Source organism: Bufo bufo, chromosome 2 (assembly GCF_905171765.1).
Source record: "Bufo bufo chromosome 2, aBufBuf1.1, whole genome shotgun sequence".
NCBI classification, from domain to species: domain Eukaryota; kingdom Metazoa; phylum Chordata; class Amphibia; order Anura; family Bufonidae; genus Bufo; species Bufo bufo.
This window is the reverse complement of record NC_053390.1, coordinates 446,650,850-446,668,925: the sequence shown is the minus strand read 5'-3', so window position 1 is coordinate 446,668,925 and position 18,076 is coordinate 446,650,850. Positions and strand designations below refer to the sequence as shown.

At 46.5% G+C, this 18,076-nt stretch overlaps 1 protein-coding gene across 3 annotated transcripts in view; it reads right to left on the bottom strand.

Annotated features, from left to right (window-relative positions):
• PALM (paralemmin) overlaps positions 1-18,076 on the bottom strand; it is a 95,585-nt gene that overhangs the window by 18,880 nt on the left and 58,629 nt on the right. For all 3 annotated transcript variants that reach the window (XM_040417522.1, XM_040417521.1, XM_040417520.1), the window contains exon 4: positions 14,307-14,437. In XM_040417522.1, the coding sequence (XP_040273456.1) occupies positions 14,307-14,437 (131 nt within the window). The remainder of the gene's footprint in view (positions 1-14,306; positions 14,438-18,076) is intronic.

The following is an 18,076-nucleotide window of genomic DNA, read 5'->3' as shown; positions in this document are numbered from 1 at the left end:
CCTTTCTATGGGAGTTCTGGAAAGACCGAGCAAGTGCATGGCGCCAATCTGAACAAGAAGAGGAAGGAGTCAGAGAACCCTGTTTTGGACATACAGTCAGGTCCATAAATATTGGGACATGGACGCAATTCTAACATTTTTGGCTCTATACACCACCACAGTGGATTTGAAATGAAACGAACAAGATGTTCTTTAACTGCAGACTGTCAGCTTTAATTTGAGGTTATTTACATCCAAATCAGGTGAACGGTGTAAGAATTACAACAGTTTGCATATGTGCCTCCCACTTGTTAAGGGACCAAAAGTAATGAGACCGAATAATAATCATAAATCAAACTTTAACTTTGTAATACTTGGTTGCAAATCATTTGCAGTCAATTACAGCCTGAAGTCTGGAACGCATAGACATCACCAGACGCCTGGTTTCATCCCTGGTGATGCTCTGCCAGGCCTCTACTGCAACTGTCTTCAGTTCGTACTTGGGGCATTTTCCCTTCAGTTTTGTCTTCAGCAAGTGAAATGCATGCGCAATTGGATTCAGGTCAGGTGATTGACTTGGCCATTGCATAACATTTCACTTCTTTCCCTTAAAAAACTCTTTGGTTGCTTTTGCAGTATGCTTTAGGTCATTGTCCTTCTGCACTGTGAAGCGCCGTCCAATGAGTTCTGAAGCATCTGGCTGAATATGAGCAGATAATATTGCCCGAAACACTTCAGAATTCATCCTGCTGCTTTTGTCAGCAGTCACATCATCAATAAATACAAGAGAACCAGTTCCATTGGCAGCCATACATGCCCACGCCATGACACTACTACCACCATGCTTCACTGATGAGGTGGTATGCTTAGGATCATGAGCAGTTCCTTTCCTTCTCCATATTCTTCTCTTCCCATCACTCTGGTACAAGTTGATCTTGGTCTCATCTGTCCATAGGATGTTGTTCCAGAACTGTGAAGGCTTTTTTAGATGTCGTTTGACAAACTCTAATCTGGCCTTCCTGTGTTTGAGGCTCACCAATGGTTTACATCTTGTGGTGAACCCTCTGTATTCACTCTGGTGAAGTCTTCTCTTGATTGTTGACTTTGGCACACATACACCTACCTCCTGGAGAGTGTTCTTGATCTGGCCAACTGTTGTGAAGGGTGTTTTCTTCACCAGGGAAAGAATTCTTCGGTCATCCACCACAGTTGTTTTCCGTGGTCTTCAGGGTCTTTTGGTGCTGCTGAGCTCACCGGTGCGTTCCTTCTTTTTAAGAATGTTCCAAACAGTTGTTTTGGCCACGCCTAATGTTTTTGCTATCTCTCTGATGTTTTTTTTTTTTTTTTTTTTCAGCCTAATGATGGCTTGCTTCACTGATAGTGACAGCTCTTTGGATCTCATCTTGAGAGTTGACGGCAACAGATTCCAAATACAAACAGCACACTTGAAATTAACTCTGGACCTTTTATCTGCTCATTGTAATTGGGATAATGAGGGAATAACACACACCTGGCCATGGAACAGCTGAGAAGCCAATTGTCCCATTACTTTTGGTCCCTTAACAAGTGGGAGGCACATATGCAAACTGTTGTAATTCCTACACTGTTCACCTGATTTGGATGTAAATACCCTCAAATTAAAGCTGACAGTCTGCAGTTAAAGCACATCTTGTTTGTTTCATTTGAAATCCATTGTGGTGGTGTATAGAGCCAAAAATGTTAGAATTGTGTCGATGTCCCAATATTTATGGACCTGGCTGTAAGTCTCAGAGGTGTGAGCTGCATCTATCAGGCGTCTGGATGTCATAAATGTTTGTGATGAGAACACCTCTTTAAGGGGTGACGTGATTTGGTAAGGAAATATAAGTCTGTTACTAGATTGTCCTTACAGCTGTCCCTAGTACAGGTATTGTCTTCAAGCTGACTAAATGGATACCCGGCTACTGCTCTGAAACGGCTATAACTGCCACAAAGTAACAGTGGGGACATCCCTATCTCAGTACTAAAGGAGCAATTCTTTAAGGGTACTTTCACATTTGCGGCAGAGTGATCCGGCAAGCAGTTCCGTCGCCGAAACTGCCTGCCGGATCCATCAAAACATATGCCAACTGATGGCATTTGTAAGACGGATCAGGATCCTGATCCGTCTTACAAATGCATTGAAATGCCGGATCCGTTTTTCCGGTGTCATCCAGAAAAGCGGTTCTGGCATTTATTTTTTTCACAGGACGAATCCGGCATTCAGGTATTTTGAATGCCGGATCCGGCACTAATACATTCCTATGGAAAAAAAATGCCGGCATTCAGGCAAGTGTTCAGTTTTTTGGGCCGGAGATAAAACCGTAGCATGCTGCGGTTTTATCTCTGTCCTGATCAGTCAAAAAGACTGAACTGAAGACATCATGATCAGTTCTTTTCCGGTATAGAGCCCCTAGGACGGAACTCTATACCGGAAAAGAAAAACGCTAGTGTGAAAGTACCCTAAGGCCGAATGCACACGGCCGTGTTCCGCGGCTGAGAGCGGTCCGTGGTATGCCGGGCTGGATTCCTGTTCAGAGCAGGAGCGCAGGGCGTCATTGGTTGCTATGACGCCGTGCGCTTCATGCCGCCGCTGCTGTATGGTAATACACTCGTATAGATCATACGAGTGTATTACTGTAGTGCAGCGGCGGCATGAAGCGCACGGCGTCATAGCAACCAATGACGCCCTGCGCTCCTGCTGTCAGCAGGAATCCAGCCCCGCATATCACGGACCGCTCTCGGCCGCGGAACACGGCCGTGTGCATTCGGCCTAAGAGGCAGTACTGTAAGGGTGTTGGCAGATATGCAGCATTGGAACAATAGTCGTTTGGTTGCAAATTGTGCAAATATATTCTCAAGAAGACTAGTACAGTATTTTAATGAGAAGTTGTATAAAAGTATGCACGCAATGCAACAAGATCCTCTTCTTATGTATGCGGAAGTAAATTTTGGGGGAAAATAACAAGCGGGACAGTTTAAAACGCCACCTTATACCCTAAATTCTCAATTGAATGTGCAACTGTAATAAGTGAGATTCAGTATACTGTGCAGGAGAATTATGCAGATTTGTCTTTCACAGAAAACATCAAAATCTTACCATGTGTACACGTATCTCAGATTACATGCAACTAATAAAAGTGGTAGAACATCAAGATAATCTGCTGAAATCACGGATTTTCAAATCAATAGATATAAAACGGCATATTGAAAATCATGTCCTAGTAAAACAGTGCAAACAGGACTGTAATGAAAACTTCTACACGGTACATTCAAACAAAAAAATTATAATCCTGTCATCTGGTTCAAGATAGGATTAAACATAAAGTATCTCTGCTGTAGATAACAAGTAATAAATATAATAAGCAAAACGCATGCGCAGCCGAAGCATCAGGACGCAGAGAACATCGCAGTCACACGAGGTTGGCCAATAGTTAAGGCCCCATTGTACGATGATCCAGGCATCTTCTGTAAACAAAACTGCATGAGCCAGTCATCGGTCATTATCTGTCTATGACCAGATATAAAGAGCATTGGAATAACGGAGAGTGGGAAATAATGTTGAACGAAGGGATTAAGTTCTGAGGAGTAAGGCCCCATTCACACAAGCGAGTTTTCCGCGTGGGTGCAATACGTGATGTGAACGCATAGCACCCGCACTGAATCTTGACCCATTCATTTCAATGGGTCTGTGTACATGAGCTTTTTTTTTTTTCACGCATCAGTTCTGCGTTGCGTGAAAAACGCAACATGTTCTATATTCTGCGTTTTTTCACACAGCCCTGGCCCCATAGAAGTGAATTGGGCTTTAGTCAAAAAGGCATTGCATCCGCAAGCAAGTCCGGATACAATGCGTTTTTCACTGATGGTTGCTAACAGATGTTGTTTGTAAACCTTCAGTTCTTTATCACGTGCGTGAAAAACGCATCAAAACGCATTGCACTCGCGCAGAAATAAACTGAACAACTAAACGCAATTGCAGATAAAACTGACTGAACTTGCTTGCAAAATGGTGCAAGTTTCACTGAACGCATCCTGAAAGCATCCGGAGCCAATCCGTCACGCTCGTGTGCAAGAGGCCTAAGGCTAAGGAGTCAGACTTAGGACACGTTTAAAACTGTGGATTTAATGGGAATTAATCCAATTGTCCGGAGTAGTGTATTTCTGATAAATGATGCAACACAAGAAAAGTCTTGGAGTTGGAGGTTTGGATTAAGGTTATGAGTAAGGAACGGGTTGCTTTATGAAACGCGTCAACCAGATAGTCATGCTGCTATGCTAAGACACCAAAATGTGGACTATATTCCTGTGACTTTGATTTTATGAATCATTGCCCAATAAAGTGAAGGATTTTAACCAGTGGAACAGTGCTGAGATTTCTCCTTGCTACTTTGGATTAAGGACCCCTTCACATATATGAGTTGTGTCCAGGCATTTCAGGCCGGGAGCTGGACACAACTGATATATGTGAACTGCACTTCATTGCACAGATCTAGCGTCTATCCACTGACAGCGCCAGACAGTTAAAACTGTCTTACATATATGTCAGCCTGTTCACTGGTTGCTCACCTGTCTTGCTTCTCTCGTTCTCCGGTGCTCTGTGCCTGCTGGCATCTCTCTGCACTTTCATGACGGGCACAGTCACCGGATAAGGACTCAACCTGTCCAGTACACACCAGGGCTGTGGCCTCTCCTGCAGGGCAGTGTATTATTTATTTCAGGGCAGCACAGTGCATTTTACTACCATATTTCCTGCTCTATAAGATGCACACCCCCCCCCCCCCCCCCCCCAAAAAAAAAAAAAAACTGATCTGAGGTTTGATATGGGGGTCTGATATAAGGTCTGATGAATTTTGGGGGGTCTGACCTGAGGTCTAGTGAAAAATATTTTTTTCTTATTTTCCCACTCTAAAACCTAGGTGCATCTAATAGAAATATGATATTTATTTCTCAATTCACTGTATTATTTATTTCTGGGGGTGCAATATATTAAATTACCATATTTATTTCTGTGGGCACAGATTGTTGTATTTATTTCTAGGGGCACAGTGAGTTGTATTTGTGAGGGTGCAGTGCATTGTATTATTTATTTCTGGGGGTGCACTGAATTGCATTATTTCTAGGGGCACAGTGCGTTGTATTTTTTATTTCTTGGAGTACAGTGCATTGTATTATTTATTTCTGGAGGCACGAGGTGTTTTATTTATTTCTGGAGCACAGTGCATTGTATTTATTTCTGGAGCACAGTGCATTGTATTTATCTCTGGAACACAGTGCACAGTATTTATTTCTGGAGCACAGTGCATTGTATTTATTTCTGGAGCACAGTGCATTGTATTTATTTCTGGAGCACAGTGCATTGTATTTATCTCTGGAACACAGTGCACAGTATTTATTTCTGGAGCACAGTGCATTGTATTTATTTCTGGAGCACAGCGCATTGTATTTATTTCTGGAGCACAGTGCATTGTATTTATTTCTGGAGCACAGTGCATTGTATTTATTTCTGGAGGTGTGGTGCATTGGGAAAGGGAACACAAAAATAACACATCCTAGATCTGAATTAATTAAATATTCTTCTGAAATACTTTGTTCTTTACATAGTTGATGGTGCTGACAACAAAATCACACAAAAAAAAAAAATGGAAATCAAATTTTTTAACCCATGGAGGTCTGGATTTGGAGTCACCCTCAAAATTTAAGTGGAAAACCACACTACAGGCTGATCCAACTTTGATGTAATGTCCTTAAAACAAGTCAAAATGAGGCTCAGTAGTGTGTGTGGCCTCCACGTGCCTGTATGACCTCCCTACAACGCCTGTGCATGCTCCTGATGAGGTGGCGGACGGTCTCCTGAGGGATCTCCTCCCAGACCTGGACTAAAGCATCTGCCAACTCCTGTACAGTCTGTGGTGCTGGGCTGTAAGCACGACCCCCACCTGTGGACGTCGGGCCCTCATATCACCCTCATGGAGTCTGTTTCTAAACGTTTGAGCAGACACATGCACATTTGTGGCCTGCTGGAGATCATTTTGCAGGGCTCTGTCAGTGCTCCTCCTGTTCCTCCTTGCACAAAGGCGGAGGTAGCGGTCCTGCTGCTGGGTTGTTGCCCTCCTACGGCCTCCTCCACGTCTCCTGATGTACTGGCCTGTCTCCTGGTAGCGCCTCCATGCTCTGGACACTACGCTGACAGACACAGCAAACCTTCTTGCCACAGCTCGCATTGATGTGCCATCCTGGATAAGCTGCACTACCTGAGCCACTTGTGTGGGTTGTAGACTCCGTCTCATGCTACCACTAGAGTGAAAGCACCGGCAGCATTCAAAAGTGACCAAAACATCAGCCAGGAAGCATAGGAACTGAGAAGTGGTCAGGTCACCACCTGCAGAACCACTCCTTTATTGGGGGTGTCTTGCTAATTGCCTATAATTTCCACCTGTTGTCTATCCCATTTGCACAACAGCATGTGAAATTGATTGTCACTCAGTGTTGCTTCCTAAGTGGACAGTTTGATTTCACAGAAGTGTGATTGACTTGGAGTTACATTGTGTTGTTTAAGTGTTCCCTTTATTTTTTTGAGCATTGTATTTATTTCTGGAGCACAGTGCACTGTATTTATTTCTGGAGGTGTGGTGCATTGTATTTATGTATTTATTTCTGGAGGTGTGGTGCATTGTATTTATTTCTGGAGCACAGTGCATTGTATTTATTTGTGAGTGTGCAATCCATTGTATTATTTATTTTGAGAGCCCAGTGCAATGTATTATTATTTCTGTGGATGTGGTGCATTGTATTATTTATTTCTGGGGTTAAGTGAGTCATTTTTTGGTGTGTGTGTGTGTGGGGGGGGGGGGGGGGGGTGCAGTGCACTGTATTTATTTCTGAGGGTGCAATTCGTTATATTATTTATTTCTAGAGGCACGTTGTGTAGTACTTGTGTTTGGTGATGCAGTGCATTGTATGTGTGGAGGCATGGTGCATTGTATTATTGATATCAGGTGCAGTGTTAGGGGGCATAATGTTTGGTGATATTTTCAGAATGCATAGCATGTGTAATTAATTTAATCAAGGGCAATGTGTTTGGCTGTATGAGGAGATTTTGTCCTAGTATAGAGGTGGGGGATCTGTTGGACGTCACTTGAGAGTCACTAAATGTAAAAATGTATTCCACCCTTGACTACATCCAATCCATTTTAAGGCCTGCAGAGAGATAATAGTGATATTATTCTTGTTTGTAAAGCAACATCTCCCAGCATACCCTCACCACTGTTTAGATCACACTGGAAGCTGTAGTTTCACAGTGTATATAGAAGGGTGTTAACTTGACTTGGAAATTGGTTTATTTGCTGAATAAACCAGGTATTATTTTCTACACTGCATCCAACACACTAAGGGTTAATGCACATGATCATTTCCGTGGTCTGCAAATTGCGGATCTACAAAACACAGATACTAGCTGTGTGTGTTCCGCATTTTGCGGAACAGAACATCCTGCCCTCTATAGAACTGTCCTATCTTTGTCCTTAAAACGGACAAGAACAGAATATATGTACTGTCTGAATCTTTTGAAGCCCCACTGAAGTGAATGGGTCTGCATCAGACCCGTAAAAAATGTAGGTTCGGATGCGGACCAAAAATATGTTCATGTGCATAAGCCCTAAGAAGTGAAAGTTTTTAAAACTCTGAATCCCTGCAGATGAGCCCTCAGAATCAAGTCCTCTGGTGGGCCCTATGCACCTCAGTCTAACACTCGAGATAGCTATTAACTATCAGCTATTAAAGGGGTGCACTGCATTGCATTATTTCTAGGGGCACAGTGCATTGTATTATTTATTTCTGGGGTGCACTGAATTGCATTATTTCTAGGGGCACAGTGCATTGTATTATTTATTTCTGGAGTGCACTGAATTGCATTATTTCTAGGGGCACAGTGCATTGTATTTTTTATTTCTAGGGGTACAGTGCATTGTATTATTTATTTCTGGGGGCACGAGGTGTTTTAGGGCTCTTTCACACCTGCGTTCTTTTCTTCCGGCATAGAGTTCCGTCATCGGGGCTCTATGCCGGAAGAATCCTGATCAGTTTTATCCTAATGCATTCTGAATGGAGAGAAATCCGTTCAGGATGCATCAGGATGTCTTCAGTTCCGGACCGGAACGTGTTTTGGCCGGAGAAAATACCGCAGCATGCTGCGCTTTTTGCTCCGGCCAAAAATCCTGAACACTTGCCGCAAGGCCGGATCCGGAATGAATGCCCATTGAAAGGCATTGATCCGGATCCGGCCTTAAGCTAAACGTCGTTTCGGCGCATTGCCGGATCCGACGTTTAGCTTTTTCTGAATGGTTACCATGGCTGCCGGGACGCTAAAGTCCTGGCAGCCATGGTAAAGTGTAGTGGGGAGCGGGGGAGCAGTATACTTACCGTCCGTGCGGCTCCCCGGGCGCTCCAGAGTGACGTCAGGGCGCCCCAGGCGCATGGATGACGTGATCGCATGGCACGTCATCCATGCGCATGGGGCGCTCTGACGTCATTCTGGAGCGCCCCGGGAGCCGCACGGACTGTAAGTATACCGCTCCCCCGCTCCCCACTACTACTATGGCAACCAGGATTTTAATAGCGTCCTGGGTGCCATAGTAACACTGAACGCATTTTGAAGACGGATCCGTCTTCAAATGCTTTCAGTTCACTTGTGTTTTTCCGGATCCGGTGTGTAATTCCGGCAAGTGGAGTACACGCCGGATCCGGACAACGCAAGTGTGAAAGAGGCCTTATTTATTTCTGGAGCACAGAGCATTGTATTTATCTCTGGAACACAGTGCACATTTAGTCTTTGGACTCATCTTGGTGGCATATTTTAATATAGTCACGGTTCCCTAATCTCAATGATATAAGATGTACTGCTTACATTATTAGAAATATGAGTTATTTGAATAACTTCCACAATTGTTAAAATTCTACTATTTTGTTCTAACACTGAAAAACTGTATAGTTTCGGAATAATAACTGATGTCCAGAAATGAGGGATGGAATATTTGGACATTCTCGTTTCTATTATAATATTTCCTCTAAAACATGAAGATATGCAATTTGTATGTTATACATAACCTTTTAGAGATAACATTTAGAGATAACACATTATATATATACTGTGGGGTTTCACTCTGGTAGATAGGGTAAGCGGGCGCAGTACAGAGGCAAAATATAAGTTCTTAACTCAAAATGTCAGTGTTTATTCACACTTGAGGCAATTGCACAAAACAGCACCTAACTTTGCAGTCTTGGTGTTAATTCACACACAATGGAAAGTTCATATAACACAAGTCACCTTGCTGGCAGTTCTGCCTCCAGTAGTCCACAGCAGGCATTAGAGGGCCTGTTTCCACAGCGTGCAGCTCTCAGCCCTCCAGCACGGCACAAAGCCTCCGATCCCAAAAACAGAGACATCTCTGCTGAGCCCAGCTGCTTATTTAAGGACAGCCAGGTGCTGCCAAAACCCGGACCAGCACTTAAACTCTGGTCCGGTATTTGACCTCACCTGGCTGGAAACCAGTCCAGCCGCACATGCTGGGAGGAAAATACCTGCCTTGCCAGACACAACCCCTCACTGGGTCTCATACCCCCCCTTTGTTCAACCCTGAGGGGGTAGACACACGCTAGACAATGCACCCAGGACAGGGCATCCGCGTTTCCCTGCAACCGGCCTGCACTGTGTTCTACCGAGAACTTAAAGTTCTACAGAGACAAAAACCATCTGGTGACCTGGGCATTCCTGTCTTTGGCCTGGCTCATCCACTTGAGAGGGGAGTGGTCAGTCACCAGGCGGAACTTTCTCCCCAACAAATAGTAACGGAGAGACTTGAGTGCCCACTTGATAGCCAGGCACTCTCTCTCCACTATACTGTACCTGGGTTTGACTGGGGTGAGCTTGCGGCTTTGGAAGACAACAGGATGCTCCTCCCCAATGACTTCCTAATACAGTACAGCACCAAGGCCTACTTCGGAGGCATCTGTTTGTACCATGAACTGTCTCTTGACTGGTGACCCACACAGGGCCGACTTCAAAGCGGCAAAAGCCTCTTCCACCCGATCATCCCAGCGAACCATCGCTGATTTTCGTCCCTTCAAGAGCCCTGTCAAGAGTGCGGCTAGAGTAGCAAAGTGGGGAACAAACCTCATGTAATAGCCCACCATTTCCAGGAATTACTTTATTTGCCTAGTGGTGACAGGTCGGGGCCAATTCTGTATGGCCTCAATTTTTTTCACTTGGGGTTTGATAACTCCGTGCCCAATGACATACCCCAGGTACTTAGTCTCTTCTAATCCTATCGCACATTTTTTTGGGTTAGAGGTTAGGCTAGCTTTCTGAAGGGAGTCCACTACAGCCTGCACTTTGGGTAGGTGACTTTCCCAGTCGGTACTGTGGATTTCAATATCGTTCAAGTAAGCCGAAGTGTACCGACGATGTGGACGAAGCACTATGTCTACTAGTCTCTGAAAAGTGGTGGGGGTGACATGCAGACCAAAGGGTAAGACCTTATATTGATACAGCCCCTCAGGCGTGATGAAGGCAGTTTTCTCTTTGGCAGCCTCCATTAACGACACCTGCCAGTACCCTTTCGTGAGGTCCAAAACAGAAAAATACCGGGATTGACCTAACCTCTCGATGAGCTCATCCACCCGGGGAATGGAATACGCATCGAATTTGGAAACCTTGTTAAGTTTTCGAAAGTCATTACAAAAACGCAACGTCTCGTCCGGCTTGGGTATCAATACTATAGGACTGGCGCACTCACTTTTTGACTCCTCAATTACGTCTAGCTGCAACATTATCTGCACCTTCTCCGATATGGCTTGTAGCCGAGCCTCTGGTACCCGGTATGGTTTTAATCAGACTTTTGCCTGAGGCTCAGTGACAATGTCATGCTGGATTATGGAAGTGAGTTCAGGGAGGTCTGAGAACACATCTGTGTTCCAAGTAACGGACTCCCTGGCCTCCTGAGTCTGTTTAGAGGAGAGGCTGTCAGCAATTTTTACTATGGCAGCCGCCTCTCTTGCACAAGAGGACTAGACACATTAGGACTTTTTTTTTCCCTTTTCACCTTGATGTTTAACATAAGGACACAAGTTAACAAAATGTCCTCCTTGATCACAGAAAAAGCAAAGTCTTTTCTTAACCCTAAAGTTTTTATCACCTGGTACAGGTGTGACCTGACCCAATTGCATTGGCTTATCACCAGACACGAGCTCGAGTGTCTCTTTACCCAGAGTGTCAGAAGAGACCACTTCCTTGTAAGATAATACGTCCCAAGCGAGAGGAACTTTAGATCTCTCCCTCAGGCGTCTATCAATATGCACTGCCAGAGACATGGCCGCCTTCAATGACTCTGGATTTGCGTGAAATGCCAAGGCGTCCTTCAGGTTCTCAGACAGTCCTTGACAAAATTGACTATGGAGAGCTGGGTCATTCTACTCTGTATCAGTTGCCCACCTCCTAAATTCAGAGCAATAGGACTCAGCTGAATGCTCTCCATGCCGCAAGCAACGCAACTTCTATTCGGCTAGGGAAACCCGATCCGTGTCATCGTAGATAAGTCCCAGAGCTCTGAAAAATTCATCTACCGACCGGAGGGATTGTGAACCAGTCGGCAAAGAGAAAGCCCAAGACTGAGCGTCACCTTTCAGCAACAAAATAATAGTCCCCACTCTCTGACTCTCGTCCCCAGAAGAGCTAGGACGCAGTCTTAAATATAATTTGCACGATTCCCTGAACCGAACAAAGTTGTCACGTCCCCCGGAAAACCTATCGGGAGAGCAAACTTCAGTTCATGGCAGGCCTGGTTCCCGCTGCCGGAACCCACCGCCTTTGGTCTCTGAAACTGTGCAATGGCCGTGCGGAGGTCAGCCACCTCCAAAGACAACCCCTGCTTATGATCAACCAGTGCAGAAACAGTATCCCTAGCTGCACTGATAAAACAAAGGATAAGAGTTTGGGCGGTTGATAATGTCACAGGTTAAGGGGAAGGGAAAATACCAAATATGCACCACAACGAATAGACAACAATCTAGGCCTCAAAAGCTAAGCAAGAGGGATGGAGACCTCCTAGTAATCCCTAGGCCTTTCCCTAACTCCTGCCATTATGAGCAGATCCTGATGGTGGAAATACTCATACACCGGATACCTAAAGCCCTACAAAAACTGACAAGCCCTAGGATAGGTAGCAGGGGATGAGACTGCTGGTTCCTTCCAGAATGAAGGAACCTGCGTCACCCTGAGGCCTAGAAACAACACACACCAGATAATAAGAAACAGCGAAGGCAATAAGTACGCATGGTCAGCAGTGTGAGGCGGATCTAAATAGAGCCTCATAACTGATAACGAGCGGCACCTGAGGAGAGGTGAGATCCTGCCAAACAACAACATACATAGAAAACAGAGAGACCTGTCAGATAGCCTCACGTGCAGCAAGTCTATCCGATCTTCTCACCTCTTTAACAGGAGGTACTGTGACACCAGCATGACATTGTCACTGAGCCTGAGGCAAAAGTCCGATTAAAACCATACCGGGTACCAGAGGCTCGGCTACAAGCCATATCGGAAGAGGTACAGCTAATGTTACAGCTAGACATCATTGATGAGTCAAAAAGTGAGTGGGCCAGTCCTATAGTATTGATACCCAAGCCGGACAGGATGTTACGGTTTTTAAACGACTTTCGAAAACTTAACGAGGTTTCCAAATTCGATGCGTATCCCATGCCCGGGGTGGATGAGCTCATCGAGAGGTTAGGACAAGCCCGGTATTTTTCTGTTTTGGACCTCACGAAAGGGTACTGGCAGGTGTCGTTAAAGGAGGCTGCCAAAGAGAAAACTGCCTTCATCACTCCTGAGGGGCTGTATCAATATAAGGTCTTATCCTTTGGTCTGGATGTCGCCCCGCCACTTTTCAGCGACTAATGGACATTGTGCTTCGTCCACATCGTCTGTACACTTCGGCTTACCTGAACGATATTGAAATCCACAGTACCGACTGGGAAAGTCACCTACCCAAAGTGCAGGCTGTAGTGGACTCCCTTCGGAAAGCTGGCCTTACCGCTAACCCCAAAAAATGTGTGATCGGGTTAGAAGAGACTAAGTACCTGGGGTATGTCATTGGGCACGGAGTTATCAAACCCCAAGTGAACAAAATAGAGGCGATACAGAATTGGCCCCGACCTGTCACCACTAGGCAAATAAAGTCATTCCTGGGAATGGTGGGCTATTACATGAGGTTTGTTCCCCACTTTGCTACTCTAGACACGCCCTTAACAGGGCTCTTGAAGAGACGAAAATCAGTGATGGTTCGCTGGGATGATCGGGTGGAAGAGGCTTTTGAAGCTTTAAAGTCGGCCCTGTGTGGGTCACTGGTCAAGAGGGAGTTCGTGGTACAAACAGATGCCTCCGAAGTAGGCCTCGGTGCTGTACTGTCTCAGGAAGTCAACGGGGAGGAGCATCCTGTTGTCTTCCTAAGCCGCAAGCTCACCCCAGCCGAAACCAGGTACAGTATAGTGGGGAGAGAGAGTGCCTGGCTATCAAGTGGGCACTCGAGTCTCTCCGCTACTATTTGTTGGGGAGAACCACTCCCCTCTCAAGTGGATGAGCCAGGCCAAAGACAGGAATGCCCGGGTCACCAGATAGTTTTTGTCTCTGCAGAACTTTAAGTTCTCGGTAGAACACAGAGCAGGCCGGTTGCAGGGAAACGCGGATGTCCTGTCCCGGGTGCATTGTCTGGCGTGTGTCTACCCCCTCAGGGTTGAAAAAAGGGGCGGGGGGGAATATGTGACACAGTGAGGGGTTGTGTCTGGCAAGGCAGGTATTTTCCTCCCAACATGTGCGGCTGGGCTGGTTTCCAGCCAGGTGAGGTCAAATACCGGACCGGCACTTAAACTTTTTGGCAGCACCTGGCTGTCCTTAAATAGGCAGTTGGGCTCAGCAGAGATGTCTCTGTTTTTGGGATCTGAGGCCTTGTGCCGTGCTGGAGGGCTGAGAGCCCCATGCTCGGGAAACAGGCCCCCTAAAGCCTGCTGTGGACTACTGGAGGCAGAACTGCCAGCAAGGTTACTTGTGTTATATGAACTTTCCATTGTGTGTGAATTAACACCAAGACTGCAAAGTTAGATGCTGTTTTGCGCAATTGCCTCAAGTGTGAATAAACACTGACGTTTAGAGTTAAGAACTTGTATTTTGCCTCTGTACTGCGCCCGCTTACCCTATCTACAAGAGCAAAACTCCACAAGACACACACACATACATAAATGTTGGCCAATCCACATACCTCTGGATACTTTCTTCTAGTTCGCGGGTTTTCTGCTCATCTTCCTGCATCTGTTTCTTTGTTGCTTCATCTTCCTCAGGGGTTGAGGCAGGAGCCCCATCCAGAAGCCAGCGCTCCCGTAGAGCTTTAGACTGTAATTAAGAGGGAATACTTATTTACGTTGTAAGCAGTTTAGGGCTCTTTCACACTTGCGTTATTGTCTTCCGGCATAGAGTTCCGTCGTCGGGGCTCTATGCCGGAAGAATCCTGATCAGGATTATCCTAATGCATTCTAAATGGAGAGAAATCCGTTCAGGATGCATCAGGATGTCTTCAGTTCCGGAACGGAACGTTTGTTGGCCGGAGAAAATACCGCAGCATGCTGCGCTTTTTGCTCCGGCCAAAAATCCGGAACACTTGCCGCAAGGCCGGATCCGGAATTAATGCCCATTGGAAGGCATTGATCCGGATCCGGCCTTAAGCTAAACGTTGTTTCGGCGCATTGCCGGAGCCGACATTTAGCTTTTTCAGAGTGGTTACCATGGCTGCCGGGACGCTAAAGTCCTGACAGCCATGGTAAAGTGTAGTGGGAGCGGGGGAGCAGCATACTTACCGTCCGTGCGGCTCCCCGGGCGCTCCAGAGTGACGTCAGGGCGCCCCAAGCGCATGGATCACGTGATCGCATGGATCACGTCATCCATGCGCATGGGGCGCTCTGACGTCATTCTGGAGCGCCCCGGGAGCCGCACGGACTATAAGTATACCACTCCCCTGCTCCCCGCTCCTACTATGGCAACCAGGACTTTAATAGCGTCCTGGCTGCCATAGTAACACTGAAAGCATTTGGAAGACGGTTCTGTCTTCAAATGCTTTCAGTACACTTGCATTTTTCCGGATCCGGCGGGCACCTCCGGCAACGGAAGTGCATGCCGGATCCCAACAACGCAAGTGTGAAAGAGGCCTTACTTACTGACATCTATTTTGTTTGTTATTTGTTTTAGCCCTGCTTTAAGGGAGGTCAGTAGTTCATCACTGTATAAATACCTCTTATATGTCTAGCAAGAAGCCATCATCAAGAAGTCAAAATGAAGATTATTAGGTAATTGGCACATTTATAGCTTATTGCCCTGTCCCTAATATGAGATCATGATTGTTCGGCTAAGCGGTACATGCATGTGTATGGGGGGAGGGTTGAAGTTACAACCATCAGCCAAATGATACATGCCATCCATACTTGAACTGAAGCTATTTCTGTGTTTAAGCTAGCCATACACATTTGATGAATGTAGGCCAAACCCACCAAATTCTGAGGGACCATCCGACCACTTAACGTGTATGATGGCCTGAATCCCACACCATAATGGCAGATGTTGGATTTCAAAACTCCTTAATTTTTTGTTCTTTAGGCCTCATGCACACGACCGTTGTGTGCATCCGTGGCCGTTGTTCACTTTTCCGTGATTTTCTGCGGACCCATTGACTTTCAATGGGCTCATTGAAAACTCGGAAAATGCACCGTTGTTCATCAGCGGCCGTGATCCGTGTTCCCTGTCCGTCCAAAAAATATGACCTGTCCTATTTTTTGGACGGACAACGGTTCACGGACCCATTCAAGTCAATGGGTCCGTGAAAGAACACGGATGCACACAAGATTGGCATCCGCATCCATGATCCGTGGCCGTAGGTTACTTTCATACAGACGGATCCGAAGATCCGTCTGCATAAAAGCTTTATCAGAGCTGAGTTTTCACGAAGTGAAAACTCATATCCGACAGTATATTCTAACACAGAGGTGTTCCCATAGTGATGGGGACGCTTCTAGTTAGAATATACTACGAACTGTGTACATGACTGCCCCCTGCTGCCTGGCAGCACCCGATCTCTTACAGGGGGCTGTGATCCGCACAATTAACCCCTCAGGTGCTCCACCTAAAGGGTTAATTGTGCATATAATACCCCCCTATAAGAGATCAGGGGCTGCCAGGCAGCAGGGGGCAGACCCCCCTCCCTCCCCAGTTTTAATTTCATTGGTGGCCAGTGCGGCCCCCCTCCCTCCCTCTATTGTATTATTTTCATTGGTGGCACAGTGTGCGGCCCCCCCTCCCTCCCTCTATTGTATTATTTTCATTGGTAGCACAGTGTTCGGCCTCCCCTCTCCCCCCCGATCATTGGTGGCAGCGGAGAGTTCTGATCGGAGTCCCAGTTTAATCGCTGGGGCTCCGATCGGTAACCATGGCAACCAGGACGCTACTGCAGTTCTGGTTGCCATGGTTACTTAGCAATATTAGAAGCATCATACTTAACTGCTGCGCTGTCTGTGACCGGCCGGGAGCTCCTCCTACTGGTAAGTGACAGATCATTAAGCAATGCGCCGCACAGACCTGTCACTTACCAGTAGGAGGAGCTCCTGGCCGGTCACAGACAGCGCAGCAGGTAAGTATGATGCTTCTAATATTGCTAAGTAACCATGGCAACCAGGACTGCAGTAGCGTCCTGGTTGCCATGGTTACCGATCGGAGCCCCAGCGATTAAACTGGGACTACGATCGGAACTCTCCGCTGCCACCAATGAACGGGGGGGGGGGGGGGAGAGGGGAGGCCGCACACTGTGCCACCAATGAAAATAATACAATAGAGGGAGGGAGGGGGGGGCCGGGGGGAGCGCACACTGGCCACCAATGAAAATAATACAATAGAGGGAGGGAGGGGGGCCGCACACTGGCCACCAATGAAAATAATACAATAGAGGGAGGGAGGGGGGGTCCGCACACTGTGCCACCAATGAAAATATTACAATAGAGGGAGGGAGGGGGGCCGGGGGGGCCGCACACTGGCCACCAATGAAATTAATACAATAGAGGGAGGGAGGGGGGGCCGAGGGGGGTCTGCCCCCTTCTGCCTGGCAGCCCCTGATCTCTTACAGGGGATTATGATACGCACAATTAACCCCCCTCAGGTGCGGCACCTGAGGGGTTAATTGTGCAGATCATAACCCCCTGTAAGAGATCGGGTGCTGCCAGGCAGCAGGGGGCAGTCATGTACACAGTTCTTAGTATATTCTAACTTGAAGCGTCCCCATCACCATGGGAACGCCTCTGTGTTAGAATATACTGTCGGATCTGAGTTTCACGATCTAACTCATATCCGACAGTATATTCTAACATAGAGGCGTTCCCATGGTGATGGGGACTCTTCAAGTTAAAATATACCATCGGATTGGAGAAAACTCCGATCCGATGGTATAATAGGGACTCCTGACTTTACATTGAAAGTCAATGGGGGACGGATCCGTTTGCAATTGCACCATATTGTGTCAACGTCAAACGGATCCGTCCCCATTGACTTGCATTGTAAGTCAGGACGGATCCGTTTGGGTCCGCACGGCCAGGCGGACACCAAAACTACTTTTTTTCATGTCCGTGGATCCTCCAAAAATCAAGGAAGACCCACGGACGAAAAAACGGTCACGGATCACGGATCTACGGACCCCGTTTTTGCGGACCTAAAAAAAAAACGGTCGTGTGCATGAGGCCTAAGAAAGATACAATAATCCACCACCAGAGGTGCCTGGCAGCAACTTATTCTCTCCTCCCTAAGTCTATGGCCAAGCATTTGTATGGGTGTGTCGAAAGAAACAGCAGCTTGTAAATACTGACTCAAAGCACAGTATCATAATGCAAGTAGAGGAGCAGAAGAAGAAGAAGAGAGAAGTCTGGAGTGGTCCTACCTCAGTAGACAGTACAATCTTGATATAAGCAGCTTAATACTTTATTACAGTTGTCTCTGCAAAGC